This window comes from Sprattus sprattus (genome assembly GCF_963457725.1).
Source record: "Sprattus sprattus genome assembly, chromosome: 7".
Lineage (NCBI taxonomy): Eukaryota > Metazoa > Chordata > Actinopteri > Clupeiformes > Clupeidae > Sprattus > Sprattus sprattus.
The window spans coordinates 13,761,680-13,778,596 of record NC_137926.1 but is presented as its reverse complement, the minus strand read 5'-3'; the positions used below and the strand labels follow the sequence as shown (position 1 = coordinate 13,778,596).

Sequence of the window (16,917 nt, the reverse complement as noted above, 5' to 3'; positions counted from 1 at the left end):
AGAGCCGGCTGGGGAGCTGTGCGGTCCATGGGGGGTAGCTTGCATTTCTTACTCAATTTCTTTTTTTTCTTCGCACTCTCTCTCTCTCTCTACGTCTTCTCTTTTTCTCTCTTTTTTTGCTGAGACAATGCACTTGTGTTTAACATTTGCTCGTTTCCGCACCTTCCTCGCAGCTAATGAAGGAGGAGAGTGGAAGCGGAGGGATGAGGAGGAGAGGTCACTCCCAATAAAACGCCTCCAACCTTGTCACCAGCGGCACGTAGTCCACTCAGCACAGCGCAGATGCCCCACCCGCACGCTCACTCCAGCACACACCGGACTCATAACTCTCCGAGGTTGGAATGTGAGTGTGTGTGTGTGTGTGTGTGCGTGGTGGGGGAAGCAAGAGAGATACACAGAGAATGAGAGGGAAATTGAAAGAAGGTGAGGAAGAGAGAGGACAGATAGTGAGGCAAAGTGAAGGACAGTGTGGGGGGGTGTTTATATTCAGATAAAAGGAAGAGAGAAACATGCTGATAGGACAGAACAGAAAATTAGATAAAGTTTATGTTCATGCAGAAAATAAGGACAGAGTGGGAGATAGAACAGAATGAATGGTATAGGCGTAACAGTGGTGGCAGAGTGGTAGAGTTCTGGGGCCGTATTCACAAAGAATCTTAGGGCTAAAAGTAGCTCATAAGTGGCGAATTTAGGAGAAACTCCTAAAAATAATGGGCGTGTCAGTCTTAAATTTAGGACTCCTATTTTTTTTTACTAAGAGCAATTCACAAAGTATTTTATCCCTAAAAGTAGCACCTAAGTCTAAGACAGCTTAAAACTCCTCATGAGGACTCCTAAGTCACTAAGACTTATTCACAAAAAACCGTAAGATGGCTGCAGCCGACTTGAAATTGATAAAAGACATTGCTTAAACCGTGAAGGTATTAATATTGTCGTAGAATTAGCGCGGGATGCAATGACGCCTTTAAACAACGATGTGTCCCGAAGTGAAATGTTTAAAGATAGTCTATTTGGCTTCGCGGAAAACGCAAATGACGACACTGGGAATCATCAGTCAGCCGTTTAATTCATCAAACTATCAACGCACTGTAGACCCCACATCATCCAACAGTTTATCCAGTTGCCTTTGGACAATCGCCAATTACACAAGATCAAAGTAAATTCCATGGCGATCGCAGGAATGTCCAGCTTGAAGGGCCGTATGTGCTGATATTTGAAGTGGTCAAGGGCTGGAAATATAATAGCCTAACAGTTTGCTGGGTGCTTTAATTATTACTGCCTTGATTACATGCAATTGCCATATTTTATATTGATCGCTTTCTTTTTCTCTTAACGTGCAAAGTGTCATTCCCGTTGGATGCACAAACTTGTCATCATGCGTGTGCATTCTGCTAACTGCACTGTCCATAACTATTTAATATGACTTAATTTGAAGCCTAGTTTATTCTCTTATTTTCAGTTGATATAGTGGGATTGTTAGAGGGACGTCACGAATGAGTTTTTAATGAGAGAGCCTGTCAACAACCAATCACCGTCCTCACCCCTTCTAAACTCGTGCATGAGAATCAACGTCATCCATAGCAACGGTGCTTTTATCTTAAGCTTAGGAGTTTGTATTATCCTTAGTATGAGTAGGTCTCAGAGGCGTTGTGAATCACTTTCAAGAAATTACTCCTACGTAAAATGTTTTAGCGCGAGTTAGGAGCACTCTTAGTGGTAAGATAAAATGCTTTGTGAATACGGCCCCTGGTGTGTGTCTGCATTATGGAGAGAAACACAGATAATAAGGCGCAGGTGGCTAGGCTGATGGAGTGTGTGACTCCTGGCACTGTGACATCTTTGTTTTCGTGTCATACTGAGACCCCCTCGACTCAGCGCTTTCATTGTCAAGCTTCCTCAATCTTAGTTTCGCTTATATTAAGCAGCATATACAAAGGTCAGCACTGTGCACCTCTCACCCCCTCCTCTGCATTTTTTTTTTTTTTTTGCAGGGCATATTTATAACCTGAGAAAACTATTGAAAAAATGTGTGTTTCACATCCCCTGCTGTTTTTTTTCTGCGAATGCGATCCAGATATACTGTATGGTAAGAATATATCTGGGGTTACATCTTTGCCGTGACCCCCCTCCCCCTGGTGCAGGGAGAACACAGTGGACCCCCCCCCTCCCTCCCCAATAAAAGTTTTAACGCTTAGTGCGTTGCAACAGTCGCCTCGACATTATTAGGCCACAGGAACAATTTGGTTTGAGATTGTCCAGGTCATGCTTAGCGCTGAGGCTGCACAAGGGCTGGATCTGTCCGAGGATGATGTGGCGCCCTGGGAGGATGAGTGGGATCATTATTTGCTTGGCGAAGAACAACAGGAAATGATCGAGGCATTAATGACACGATCACATAGTAGAACCTCTGAGTCATGACAAGGTGGATGTTCCAGAGCCGTTGCTCCAAAGCGGCGGATCTGAATGAATTACAGAGGCAGCGAGCTCGTCTTTTTAAGTGTGCTTACACTCGCATTATATCACCGATCCGAAAATATCCAAATAGTTGCACCCAGTCGCAATGGCATGGTGTTTACTCTGGCCCTGCGTGCACAAGCAAACCTGTGTAAATATGCTCTTTTTGTGCATTCAGAAACCCTGAATCATCCCCAGAGAAACACAAAGCGCTTGAAAGTGCTAAAAACTACTTAGTGATATTCATCTTAATTTCCCCCCAAAACCATTAAATCTGCTTCCTCAATATGCACTTAGAGGCTTTGGAAGCATACTTTCATCATTTCTCTCTTATCTGATGGTATGTGGACGTCACTTTATTCATTATCCCATTCATTCGTGCACAAATCTACTTAAGATTTCCTGGTCAAATGAACGTCAAAGGTGAGACAGGCTGCAGTTTGAGCGTGGGCACGGCTCATGCACTCTGTCTGCCACACGTCTCTGTGACGGAATGAGATGCCCCAGCCGCTCTGAGGCGTGCAGGGATCACGCCATGGCCTCCTCCAGTCTCGCATGAGATGCACCCTGCTCCAGCCCCAGCCTTGCTAAGGCACACAACTCAACACATGGCAACCACCACCACACCCCCTTGCCCCACAGGCTCTGCAGCTCCCCAAAGAGTTAAGTATTCTTCTAAGAGGACCCCTTTTTCTTTTTCTCTGCATCCCTCTCTTTCGGTCTTTCCCTTTTTTTCTCTGCCTTTATTGCTGTCATCTTTCTCTTTCCATCTTTCTTCTTTGTTTCTCTCTTACTTTCTATTAGGTAGTAGTTCATTAAGTTCATCCTCTGCTTTTCTTTTCTCCGTAATTCTGCCTTTCCTTCTATCCATCTCTGTTTTTCTCTTCCATTTTTTTCTCTCTCTTTCTCTCTCGCTCTCTCCTCTTTTTCTTTTTTTTTTTGCGTACAGCACAGCATAAGGGGCCGGCAGGCAGGATGGACTCCAGATCAGGAATTTAATGCATTTCTGTTTCGCATCACCTCTCAGGAATGTTGCGCGCTGGCGCTGGAGGGGCCCGCGTCGGCGGCTGATGAATTCAAGGAAGTTTAAAGAGGCATGATGGGATGCAGGCTCTGCTGGGGGGAGGCCAGGGGGAGCGCATCCGGTGCGCCGGCTGCATGCCCGCCCCGCACGCGCGCGCGCACGCACGCTTAACGGCCCTCCGTCTTGTTGCGTAAAGGACCCTGTTGGTTCAGCTGTTTGCGCTGCATCTGGAGCGCACATTTGCCTGGACTCTCTCTCTCTCTCTCTCCATCTTTATCTCTCCCTCTCTTCCTGGCTCTCCTTTTCTTCTCTTTCTCTCTTTTTATCCTGTCTTCCTCTTCCTTTTTAATACCCCAGGCTGTAACTCGTGTAGTGTGTGAGCGCAGGGGAGGAATGGAGACAGTTTGTTGTTTGAGAGATGATTGTTTTGCGAGGGTCACTGCTAGGAACTGGTGCCGACTGGCGTTACAGCCCAATGTGGTTTAAATTGAGGAATGGACATGAACTTGTTGACGACAAAAACAAAAAAAACATGCTCAATCAACTTTATGCTCATAACAATTTATGTGAATGTGGCTGCAAGGGAACATTGTGTACTGACATGTTTTTTATTGTGCTTTTAAATAATTTCACTGTAGCATATCAAGGTACATTGTTGACAATGGCAAAGTGGCCGTGGAGAATTCCGCCTCACAGACAGGGCTTCTTGGAGTAATTTGCTGGAGGATCTACTCATTTGTGTCTTGGTTTGTCATCATTTCCATTCAGACGTTTCTGTTCTACTGGCTACTAACCCCCCATCCCCCACCCCCAGGAAGAAGTGGGGCAATTTTTCTTCCCTGTGACCTCAGACGTGACCTTTGTATCCCAGGGGCTTGAAATGCACCCTTCAAAGTCTCTAATGCAGTTTTACGGTTGTTTGTGGCCATAATGGGTGACAAGTTATCGCATTAACAGGCCATATGATCATTCTGGACCTGCGGAGACTAATGTCGTGACATGCTTCAGATGCCAAAAATGGTTGGAGGTTGATACGCTACTCCACCCCACCCCAACCCATTCACCATCTGTGTTCTGTTCTCCGTTGACTCCTTTAAGGAACAAACCACAGATTCAGACTCAGAGTCATGTTTTGAACAAAGCTGGGGGGGGGGGGGGGCTGGAACGTTCTAGCTACACAAGCACCTTTAATGGCTTAAATGATGTACTTCCTGCGAGTTTTACATGCTATTTACACAAATATGCAGAACATCAACAACAAACTAACTGATATAGGTACAGCAATTTCTCAGTTCAGATAAATAGGCTTAAAAACACACTGAAGACAGGTTGTTATAATTTATCCAGACACTGTGACTCAATACCAGGAATATAACAATTTGACCCCAGTGTTCACATTTTTAACATTCGTCAGTGTTTTTTTCCAGCAGGATTGTTTGTCAAAGGTCGAAATGAAATCGTTCTCCTCTAATGAGATCAGATATGAGTGTCTGTCTGTGTGTGGCTCAGCTTTACCCCAGATCACTGCTCTGAAGCTGAGTGTCCCACTGCAAACGTGACTCACACAAGCTGCTGCAGAAGTATCATCCACTTTGTCCACACGAGGGCTATACAATGAGATGAGACTTTAAGTCTCTTAAAATCATTAAAATGTCCCTAAATTCTACCTGAAAGTCCTTAAAATCTCCTTGAAGTCGTTGAAAGTCCTGAAAATGTCCTTTAAATTCTTCGTGATAGTCCTGAAAGTGTATTTACACATGACCTGAAACCATGCAGCACCCCTAGTGTGTATTTGGGGCCCTACATTTCCTTTATTATCCATTGGTGTGTGGAAGTCAGCCCCATAATTATCCCTAGGGTTGGGGTTGGGTTGGAGAGTCGGGGCACAAATCTATTTAATGTTCACTTAAAAACTCCCTAAAAAATGAAGGGTTTCTCATTGGTGGTGATCAGCAGCACTGATCCAGACACAGACTGGTGGACGGGCTCAGTCCCAGGTGACCAGAGAGGAATTTCTTCCCCTGGCACCACATCTTATTTTTCGCGCTAATTAAATTGGAGGCTTAGGCAGTGTTGTCTGACAAATAAGATGGTGGTTGTTTTTTTACTTTCAAATTGGTATTTCAAATATGTTGGAATGTTAAGGTTTTTTTTTCTTTTCTTTTTTATCAGCGACATAATGGAAAATTACAACGAGACTCACTTATCGCACGTATAAATTGAAGGTCTTTTTGTCTCCTGCCAAAGAAAATGGCTGCTTAAACTGCTTAAGAGTGCTTTAAACACACAGGGAGCTAAACTGGCCACGCAAAGGTAAGCTGGCCACGCATGTGTCCATAGAGTGCCTCGGTTACATAGGGGACACGCTGTGTTGGTCTGAGACAACGTCTGTTGATCCGTTGAAGACCATTTTCGGATGGTTAGGCCTGGTGCTAAATGTGAGAGTTGTTGATTACATTACGTATGTTTTAGGTCACCGAATCTAGAATAGTTTACGGAAAATCTGAGTGGGTCCTGCGGTCACCTCCCTATGGCGACAAAACAATGTGTTGCGTAACATTCAAGATGCATTTGATGAAAGTTTTTTATACACGTGGTTGTGCACAGTAGCAGATCCCTTGGCCTCAAACAGTATGCTGCACAGTGTCACGTTGTGGCCATGTGCCTTGCTTGGAACTGGACATAAAGTTCATAAATACGTTTTTATCAGTCTTTTCATTGGCACTGAAGCAAAACACAAAAAAGACTGTGGGGTCATGCTGACCTCTGCAGTAGGAATCTGTAACTCATGGCCTGATTTCAATAACATTGCAGCTTCCAGATTTACAGGTGATGGCCCCCAGGCCTTATGAAGCTCAAAACCACACTGCTAACACAAATACGTCCTCTAACTTTATAGCGACACCTGGTGGACAACATTACCAAGGTGTATGCGGAAATGCAGATGTCAGTCACTGAGTCAGAAGGACAGGAATGACTTGCATCCATACAGATCTTATGAGAGATTTAAAAAACGCCTGAAACATTTAACCAAGAAAGGACTCATGACAAAATAATGTATCTGTGTGTTTATTACACTTTTATACAAGTAAATGTTGTGTCTTGGGTCTTACAAAATCTGACAGTCGAATATTACAACAACGTTACACTGTTAGTCTGAAATGTTGTGCCAGCAGAAGCTGTACCAGCACGAACCCTAAGGCATTGGTTAGAGATAATGTGACAACTTCAGCAGAAGACTTTTCAATGCACACTTGGGTAAGGCAACAGTGGTTACAGAATGCTATTCATTTAACAGTCATTCTCACTAAGGTAGGTAAACATGAAAATGAAATAGTTCTACAAAAACTTATTTAAGAAATATCTCCCTTCCATGTGTATTAGTTTGTCTCAGGTATGACTTCAGTAAGAGTCAATGACGATGCAGCAAAGAGACAATGCCCTGTTTTTTCCTGTCTATTTAACCAGCCAAGAAAATATATTAAATAAGACCAAACCGTAAAATGGCATATTAGCAACACAAAACAGTTATTTAGAAGTGTTTACTTAATAATAAATGTTTGTCACATCACCACTTCATATTATATTTAATACTATCACTTTGGTAAAGGAAAGAAGACTAATTTGTACTTTATTACTTTTTTGTACTTTTGCTCACTCAACATTTGAATGTTGTCAGTCAGCATAGTAACAGCCACCTGGAGACCTTCTTAGCTCAGTTCAGTTGGCTCAATGTTCCAGTGGGTCTAAAGGTCTCGCTCTCTCTCTCTCTCTCTCTCTCCCTCCCTCCCTCTCTCTCATTCTCTCTCTCTCTCTCTCCCTCCCTCTCTCTCATTCTCTCTCTCTCTCTCTCATTCTCTCATTCTGTGTGTGCTGGTTAGTCTAGATGACTGACTGTCTCTACTTGTCTTCAGGTAGTAAACATGGTGCTGGTTGCTTTTCTTCTGTGGACTGTGATGTTGTGATCCAGATAAATGTGCCCTATGGTCAAACAGTCTCTTCTGAGGGTTCAGGCGTTGGTCCCTCTATCAGGAGATTCAGGCATTAGGCAGCGCGATGGTCCCCCTCTTTCTCTAGAAGTTCTGGTGTTGCTCTGACTGTCGTCTCTCTCTCTGTCGCCCTCTATCTTTCAGTTCTGGTGCTAGTCTGTGTGGAGTTCGGTCTACGGGTCCTGCTCGGTCTGAGCAGGCTTGCCCTTCTTGTCCTGCCATTCCTTCTGCCTCAGGCTCAGCTCGATCTCAGTGAAGGCAGCCGGCCCCCAGTTGGTGATCTTCTGTGGCCCCTTGGAGCCTGATTCAAAAACACACACAAGTCAAACGCTGGTGATAGAAAGCAGGATTAAAAAGAGATCAGGAAAGGGGCTATACTTCCACATTATTTTAAAGAATGCAGATGACTCTAAATATGGGTAGGGGTAGTTCACAATGTTAGGCTAAAAAATATGTAACCATATGTTCTTGCATGACAGGTTTTTTTTTTTTTTTTAAATGTGCTTGTTCGAGGCTTGACATATGACTTAAGGCTACTTGTTGTCTGGACTGGAAAGGAGAAGGGTACAAGCCAGGGAGAAGCAGATGGTGTTTACCAGGCTGAATGATGCGGATCAGCCCCTCGTGGTGGGCCACCTTGTCCTTCCAGCTCTTGGTGTTATTGGCGGCGTCCTCAAGTTTCTTCATGACTTCCTGTAACGGCAACCAAACAATTACACATCCGAGAAAATCAAAACCACTAACGCCTGTAGGCCTTTTCCAAACCCGACCCTCCCCGTTTTGTCCCGGAGTGAACTTTGTTTTGTAGTAACACTCACAACTGTGGATGGCAGCCTTAATGAAAGGGTAGGGTGCGGCAAACTCGATGAAAAAAAAAAATTATGTCAGAATAACTTTCAATAAACATTTAACCCACCATAAAACATAGTTTTGGAGACCCTGGAAAATGTAGGATTTCTTTCTTCTTTCATTACTAGTATGTTGAGCTGAATTTTATGTTTTATGTAATATGTAGACCCCCACGTGTTGTATTATGTAGTTCTACTTGTTTTTTAATTTTACGGCCTCAGACTCACTATTGGAGGGTTTAATAACCCACTTCCTCTCCCTGTTGACTGGTTTGTAATGGCCCTAACTATGGCAGACCCTCCACGTGAATGCGCATATGGAGTGGAGGTGGGTAGGGAGAGGGTGTAGGAGTACGTTTTGAAAAGGCCCTGTGTCATTAGTCCTTGAGTCAACTAGAAATAAAGCGATTTTTTTTAAGCATTATAAAAATGGAGGACAAAGTATAATTTTTTCTGGGGCGCTCTTGACAAAATTAATTTGTAAACGAAGGGCACAAATGCTGAAATTAATTTCTGAGAACCAAGCAGCCACTAGATGGCAGTGTTTAGCAGTCTGAGTAAATTAATCTCAGGCAGGGTCCCCCTGCAGGGGTCAGGGGAATCCATGTACTATAAGAAAACCAAGGGGGAGTAAAGACCTTGCTATTTAACCATTGTTTTTTTTAGCCCACTGCTCAATGTGGCCAGGAGGTAAATTAGTTGTGGGGTGCCATGTTCAACCACTTCTGTCAGTGCCAGCTTGTGGAGGAGATGTGATAAGACAAGGCAGACTTATTTTGAGTTGCTGTGGGTATTCAGTGATAATTCTGAGATGAGACATGGTTTCAGTCTGAATCAGAGGTTGTGTAGTATAATAGTTTAAGTCTTTTGATGATGATTGACAGTTTATGCCTTCTTCAGCCGACTCTCTTTGAACACTTCATTAAGGTCAAGTTTTAATAATGGGGCAACCGCTTCTTCCTAATATCTACTTTAGAATGCTTTTAACTTAAAATGAGAGTTAAAACTAATTAAGCCTTACCTATACCCATACAAATAATCACAATCATACATTTAAATTAAGGTGACTGACGAATATTATTCAGGCTTACAATGGAAATATGCCTCTGTCTATCCTTGAGTATTCCTCCTTATAATGTGTACAACTAGACTGATTCCTGTTTTTATTTTCTAATGTCACCTCCACTTTACCCAAGTGTAGTACCCAAGGGTAGTACCAACTATGTAAGGAATAATCAATTGATAAGCGCAGATATACTTCTTATGTTGGTTCGTTATTATGAGATGGAAGTGTGGTTAAGGTCATGCTGATATTTAGGGTCAGGGTTAAAACTGTGTAGTAACACAAACTTGTATGAAATGTACGTTAGTTTCAAGTCCACTGTCAAGGACACTTATAATTATAATGTGGGGGACACATCACCTCACACTTTAAATGTGAAACGATGTCTCACCTCCTGGCCCTCAGCTGATGAAATGAAGTGTAAATGCAGTGTGAGTTTCCTAAGCGTGGTATATTGTTAGTATTGTCTCCTTAATCATTCATCCAGTCATTCATTCATCCATTCACTCATTCAGTCAGTCAGTCAGTCAGTCAGTCAGTCAGCCAGTCATTCAGCCATCCAGTCAGTCAGTCAGTCAGTCAGTCATTCAGCCAGTCAGTCATTCAACCAGTCAGTCAGTCAGTCAGTCAGGCAGTCAGTCAGTCATTCAGTGAAAGTCCTCTCTATGGCAGAGGTGGTGTAGACACACACACTCTGAAATTCACCTCTGCACTTAACCCATCCAGGGAAGTGACACACACACACAGTGAAGTGAGGTTACACACTAACCCGGAGCATTGAGCTGCCATTGGCGGCGCCCGAGGAGCAGTGATCGGGGTTAGGTGCCTTGCTCAAGGGCACTTCAGCTGTGGATGTGGGCATGGGAGAGCAGTGGTCTACCACTTCCCCCGCTCACATTTTTCCTACTGGTCGGGGATCGAACCGGCCACCCTACGGTTACCCTAACCAGTAGGCCACGGCTGCCCCTATTCAGTCATTCAGTCAGTCAGTCAGTGAGTAAGTCTGATTTTGACCTGGTATTGTTGCAGGGCCTCGTGTCTCTCGTTCTGGAGCAGCTGCAGCTGCTGCATGGCGTCCTCGAGGGCGCTCTCCTTGGCCAGCCGCTCGCGCTCCAGCTCCTGCTTCTCGGCCTCCGTCTGGGAGATCGCCCGCTGCTGCGTCAGGTGGAACTCCTCCAGCTCCGCCCGCTTGGTCACCTCCTCCTCCAGCAGCCTGTATGTGCATTTACACATACATACACACAAACACACACACACACACACACACACACACACACACACACACACACATACATACACACATACATACATACACACATACACATATATATATACACACACACACACACACACACACACACACACACACACACACACACAAACCGACACAAACACATAGATACACATATTTGAATGTACTCACCACAGTAAAACAGTAAAAGACAGATTAACCACTAAAATGCACCATAAAAAATGCACGCAATGTTCAGTTATGAACACCAAATGCAATTGTATAAGAAAATATGCATGCACAAACACACATACAAACTGGCAGGCACAGTAAGGAACTTTGCATGTAACTTCACAACACCCCACAACATGTATTCAACAAGCTCATTTACACTCCCAAATCATATGTACACTCCTCAGACACCCATGCAAATGTAAACCCACAGTTACCATTTCACACACGTTCAGAATGGCAACACTTAAAACAGGTAGACAAATAACAATACACATAAACAGCCATACTTGTGACTGGCCTAACGCTCAACTGTATACATTTTTGAACAACCTCCTTTCTTGGACCTCAACAGCAAGGTTAAGGTTTATAATTTAACAGAGGCTTTCATCCAATGCGATGTACACAGTAATGAGATTTGCAATATCAACAATATGAAATGTTAACAACAAATACAGCAATAATAGTAATGTTTAAAGAAAAGGGCATAAAAGAGAAACGTTATCATAAACACAAGGTTTGAAAAGCTGAGTCTCTAATGGTTCTTGAAAATAGCGAGTCTATCTCCTGAGTTGGGTAGCTCATTCCACCACTGAGGCACGACGAATGGATAAAGGTGTACTATATATCTGAGCCAAATTCCATCTCACGAGGTGGGCTATGGCTTGAGCACATATTTTGATAGCATATCATGGCAGCAAACAATAATCCCACGTTCCCACCCACACACACACAGATAAGCTCGTGGATATTTTGTCTCTCAAGTTCTTGGTCACCAGTGACCTCAAAAGTGCTAACTTCACTGTTTGTCAGCACAAAGGAAGGAAATGGATGGTGTCTGTGTGAGAGAGATGTGTATGTGTCTGTGAAAGAAGGGGAAGGTATGTGTTTGTGTGTGTGTGTGTGAGAAAGAGAGAGGTTGCACCCACGTATGTGCTGTGTCTACGCGTGTGACGGTTTGTGTGTGCTGCTGGAGGAACCCCTTAGTTCAGTGTTATTTCTAACATGTGACTTGGCCGCCAGAGGAAGTGACACTGGATGACTCAGAGTTGGTCTGGTCCCACGCCAGCGCCTCCCCAGGGCCTCAGGGTCAGATGCATGACTGGACACGCCACCTCACTCACACAAGTGTGAAAAGGACCCTAACACCACCTCCACTCATACAAGTGTGAAACGGAACAACCAGACACCTGATTCTAATTCTGTAGTGGAAGTTCCCTAAACCTGCAATATCATACACATCAGTTTCTCACTGTGTGTGTGTGAGTGTGTGTGTGTGTGTGTGCTTATGTATTAATGTGATATATTGTTTATGCGTGTGAGTGAATGAGGAGTAAGAGTGTGTGCTTTAGTGAATTTGTGCATGTGTGTGTCTGTGAGAGAGAGGGAGAGAGAGAGAGAGAGAGAGAGAGATAGACAGAGAAGGCATATTTGAGAGAGTATGAGTGTGCTATGGAGGGTTCCTCACCGAGACTGGAGTTTGCGAACGGTCTCCTCATCCTGCCTGGCCTGCCTCTCATCATCTAGGGCCTCCTGCAGGCGCTGGTACATATCCTCCAGCTCGTGCACGCGCTGCAGGTACTGCTCCAGCTCAGTGGACTTCTGCGCCACCTGCTCCTCCATCTGTTGCCGTACCTGACACACACACACACACACACACACGCACAAATACACACACACACACACACACAAACACATTTACACACACACACACAAACACATTTACATACACACACACACACATACACCATAAAAACACAAAGGAATACATATTTGTACATACATGGATTTGCTACATGAACAGAATTTCACATTAAGGGAAGTGTGGAAGTACACATAAGCACACACATGTGTACTCTCATCCACAGTCTAATACACCCTTATGTGGCTCTGCTATCCCCTGCCCCTCTTTGGCAACATTTCCATTGAACTGGAAACACTGTGATTGCTTTCAAATTACTTTCTCATACCATTGCCTCTACATCTCCCAACAGGTGTAGAGAAAGAAAAGTAAATGTGCAAAGCCTGCGCATGAACAAACAATTACTTCCCTGGGGACGAATTTACATACATACAGTCAAATCAGCAAGGGGAATGAATATGAATGCATGTGTGCACTCTGATCCGTGCTTCCATTAATAACATGAGAAAGCAGAAGTAGGATAGGAGTGCACTTCCTGAAACCGGGTGCACAGTAGCTCGTTAGCACGCGTCATTGGACAGGAGGCTGTGATGTCATTGCCCACATTCACAGCCAGAACAACAGAAGGAAGCTCTCACTACCTAAGGTCAAAGGTTAAATAGCACAGTAGCTCCAGTAGGTCCCACTGTGCCATCAAGCCTTGATTACTTTGTGAAATGTGTGAGGAAGTAAGGCTAGAATGCTTGGGAGACATCTCTACCATTTTCTCCTTCTCCAGGTCGACCCTGTAGCGGCCCTCCAGCTCATTCTGCGTCTCCAGCCTCCTCCGCTCCTCCTCTACGGCGTCAGCTTCTGCCTCTTCCAGTTTCTGCACACACACACACACACACACATACACACACACACACAGGCCTGTCAACACTTTGCAAAGAGGGAGGGGTAAAAACAGGAAGCAACCCGCGAAAAAGAAGAGAAGATTTTAACCATTAACAGCATGGAACAGCCATGAGAGACCAGACGGGCTGTTTGCTTTAGCTAGGGGGGGTGGGGCTTTCCATTAGAAACAGCTTCACCAAAACGGACAAAAGCAAACAAAGCTGACTGAAAACGAAAACCCACTCGTAAAAATACCCCTGTTGAAACTTCTGAAGAACTCTCACCCAAACATGGATCAATAAATGAGATCATCTTGAATACACAACACTTCACGTGTACACACTATCCACAGACAGGACTCATTTGTACCATTACTGGTTTACGCTCCTAAGGGCTTCTAGCCTGGTTTCACCCATCCTGTAAGTGTGAAGTCATTCAGGTGCCCCCCATAACAGGCTTGGTATTGTCCTACCCCCTGTTTTGGGGGAGGGGTTGCGAGAGGTACGGACTACACCTCAATGGCAAATTGTTTTCTCATTCAGGCTTTTGCTGTAAAACCCGATGTGGCGCGCACAAAGGGAAACTTGTTTTGCCAGAGTAAATCAAATGATTGTGTCTTGCCACACTGCATGCTCTTTACGTTGAAGGGGCTTCTATTGGTCATGTCACCATTTATACGAGCAACTTGCTTAGTTTCTGCTGCCCCGAGGCAAACATGTAAAACAATGAGAGGCTAAGAGACGTCTGTCTGTCTGTCTCAGACAAGCAGGCATCTCTTGATTGCAGTTTCTCCTAACCTCTAAGACTCCTATTGTTCCAAGTGATATACAATAGCCTTTTATCTCACAATGGAGGTGGGTCCTCTGTTTCTCAATGACTCAGCAAGTATAACAGACAATGTCATGCCTTGTACATGTGTGCATTGTTTATTTGGCTCCTTGGTACACCTGCCTCATCCTGACTCAGGCCTTCCTCCCAACCTGACGTAGCCCAGGTTTGTATTTCCCTGTGTCAACCATGGAGGCTTTTCTCCTTGTTGCTTAACATTGCTTAACTGTATGAGCTTGACTAAGGAAGCTAATCAGGATTAAGACAGCTGAAAGAAATCAAGAGGGGAAAGAGTCAAGAGGGGTTAAGTGAGAAATAACCCCTGTCCCCTCCTCCCCCGTCCCCAAGAGAACACAATCACCCCCTCCCCCCCAAGAGGATTTACTGAGAGTGAAACCACTGACTGTTACACTATAAATACACTTATGAACAAAAGACATGGAGGAAGAGATAGAAAAAGTTTCTGTTGCCAACTGGTGACTCGCGCACCCTCCTCCCCCCCCACGCTTACGTTCTCTGCTGGGCAGTGACAGCTTCTTCATTGTCACTCTTAACTGCTTGAGTGACGCTGCTCAATGACCCACATTCACACTGATGTGACGTCGTTTTAGAAGTGTCATATCAGTTCAGCTGACAAATGCTGGGTATAAGTGGGTCATTGAGAATTAACACTTGGCGTCCTGACTCTTTACCTCCATTTGCAGCTTTGCAATGTAGAGGAAGGATTGCATGCAGTTTCATTATAGAGAGATAAAGCCACATAGAAAAATCAGTGGTTCTGATGTTTGGACCAAATAAGCTTTGGCTCTGGCTCACCTGGTACATTCAGCAAACACAATATGGCACCCCGTTTAAAAACAAAAGAAAATAGGAGGTGCTAGCCCCTGCCCCCCCCCCCCCCCCCCCCACACTCACACATTCACCTCATTGGCACCCCATTTAAAAACAAAAGAAAATAGGAGGTGCTTACCCCTCTACACACACACACAGTCAAGTTCCTATGCCACAATATGGCACCCCATTTAAAAACAAAAGAAAATAGAACCCTGGAGGTGCTAACCCCCCAACCCCCAGCTCCCCCTCATCAATTATAGCTATAGTCAAGTGCCTATGGCATCTATAAGAAGAAATCGCCACAGGCGTCTGCCAAATACCATAACGTAAAATAAAACATGCCAGGTGGGCTGAAGGTGTGTTGGTGGTGGTTTTCTGGGAGTGGAGGAAGAGGAACACGACACGTTTACCTTCCTCATGGACTCCAGCTCGCGCTGCTTGTTCTCGTTGGCCACCTGCAGCTCGCGCATGCGCTGCTCCAGCTCCTCGTGCTCCGCCTGCTGCTTCTGCCGCAGCTCGCGCCTCTTCTGACGGGCCTCGCGATGGGGCGCCGGGCGACCCAGCTTCAGTAGCAGAACACACGTCTGGATGCCTGGAGAAAGAGGAGAGTAAAGGAGAAAAGAAGAAGAGAGAAGAAAGAAAATAGAGAGGACGAGTGAGAGAAAGAAGAAAGGGAGGGGAAAGGGGAAGGCAAGGGGCAAATAGATGAGCGCAAAGCAAAGTGGGGTATCAGAAAAAGGAGACAGCGAGACCAGGCGAGAATTATCAGAAGTTGGACTCTAATGATGGGTTGTGACAGTGTGGTTTGGCCTTGTGTGTGTCAACTGTTACCTCAACAAGTCCTTTTTATAACCAACACAATCCTTTAAGAGCTAGAAGCCACACTGCAATGCACTTTACTATAAAGATTTGAATAAGCAGAGGCATGGGTCCTGAGACCTATTTACTTTTCACAGACACCCACTCTCACTCTCAGTTTCACTGGCCTCTTAGTGAAGGCCTGTCTCCATGGTTGGATTTGTTTCCATCCAACTAATGAATGCACATTTTGGAAATCCTGAGTGGAAATTCACATAAAATCTCAAATCAAATATGACATTTAATCACCGGAAAGTCTGTTTTGAACCTGTGGCTGTTTAAACATTTTTCAAAACAATTATAATTCCCCTTGAAATAATTTGCATATACCATCTGACAGAAGCAGGCAGATTAGCATTTTCTTTCACCATATTTTCACAAATGCCTTAAAAATATGTGAAAGAGGTAGATGGAAACCCAACTGTGGTCTTACCCTGGATCCATTCTTGTTTCTTCTTCTTGTCTGACGCACTGATCTCAAAGCTCTTCTCTGAACATTTAATGTAAAGCAGACACTTCTTCCCTTCCTTATCTGGCAAGGACTGTTGTGAGAAAGAGAGTTTTGCTTGTGTCATCTATGTATCAAATGTATTAGGAATAGTCATGCAGCTTTTAAAATAATAACAAATGCAAGATGACATTCCCATGTAATAAATACATGACTGGTGTATTTTGACAACATATGACAAAGCATTTGAAATCGGTGTAGACATTTATGTATACTATTTTGTACAATAAAATGTACCATATGTTACTCGATTTCCATAACCACTTTTAATACGATAACATGTTTGACCGCGTTTGATTCATCAGACCATATGGAATGCTTCAGAAGCAAAGCTATTCTGGCGTAGAGAGTCATGGAGTTTAGAATGACTCATGGTTTGTGTCCTTGCTGATCAGAGATCAGGGTCTTGAGCCATGGGTGCATGGGCTGACCTCAACACAGCAGTTTCCATCCAGCATGATGTCTCCTTTCTTCTCTGTCAGGTCCTCGCTCACGTAGTAGGAGATGGAGTTGGGTCGCAGCAGGAACCAG

At 44.3% G+C, this 16,917-nt stretch overlaps 1 protein-coding gene across 1 annotated transcript in view; it reads right to left on the bottom strand.

The window, feature by feature from the left end:
• Window positions 1-7,347: 7,347 nt before the first annotated feature.
• swap70b (switching B cell complex subunit SWAP70b) overlaps window positions 7,348-16,917 on the bottom strand; it is a 16,833-nt gene continuing 7,263 nt past the window's right edge. Inside the window, exons 5-12 of the mRNA XM_080841645.1 lie at window positions 16,818-16,917; window positions 16,312-16,420; window positions 15,431-15,612; window positions 13,243-13,350; window positions 12,309-12,475; window positions 10,393-10,591; window positions 8,064-8,160; window positions 7,348-7,768 (exon numbers count right to left, since the gene is read on the bottom strand). The exon at window positions 16,818-16,917 is cut by the window's right edge and continues 47 nt beyond it. Coding sequence (XP_080697771.1) covers window positions 7,641-7,768; window positions 8,064-8,160; window positions 10,393-10,591; window positions 12,309-12,475; window positions 13,243-13,350; window positions 15,431-15,612; window positions 16,312-16,420; window positions 16,818-16,917 — 1,090 coding nt within the window. The 3' untranslated portion in view covers window positions 7,348-7,640. The remainder of the gene's footprint in view (window positions 7,769-8,063; window positions 8,161-10,392; window positions 10,592-12,308; window positions 12,476-13,242; window positions 13,351-15,430; window positions 15,613-16,311; window positions 16,421-16,817) is intronic.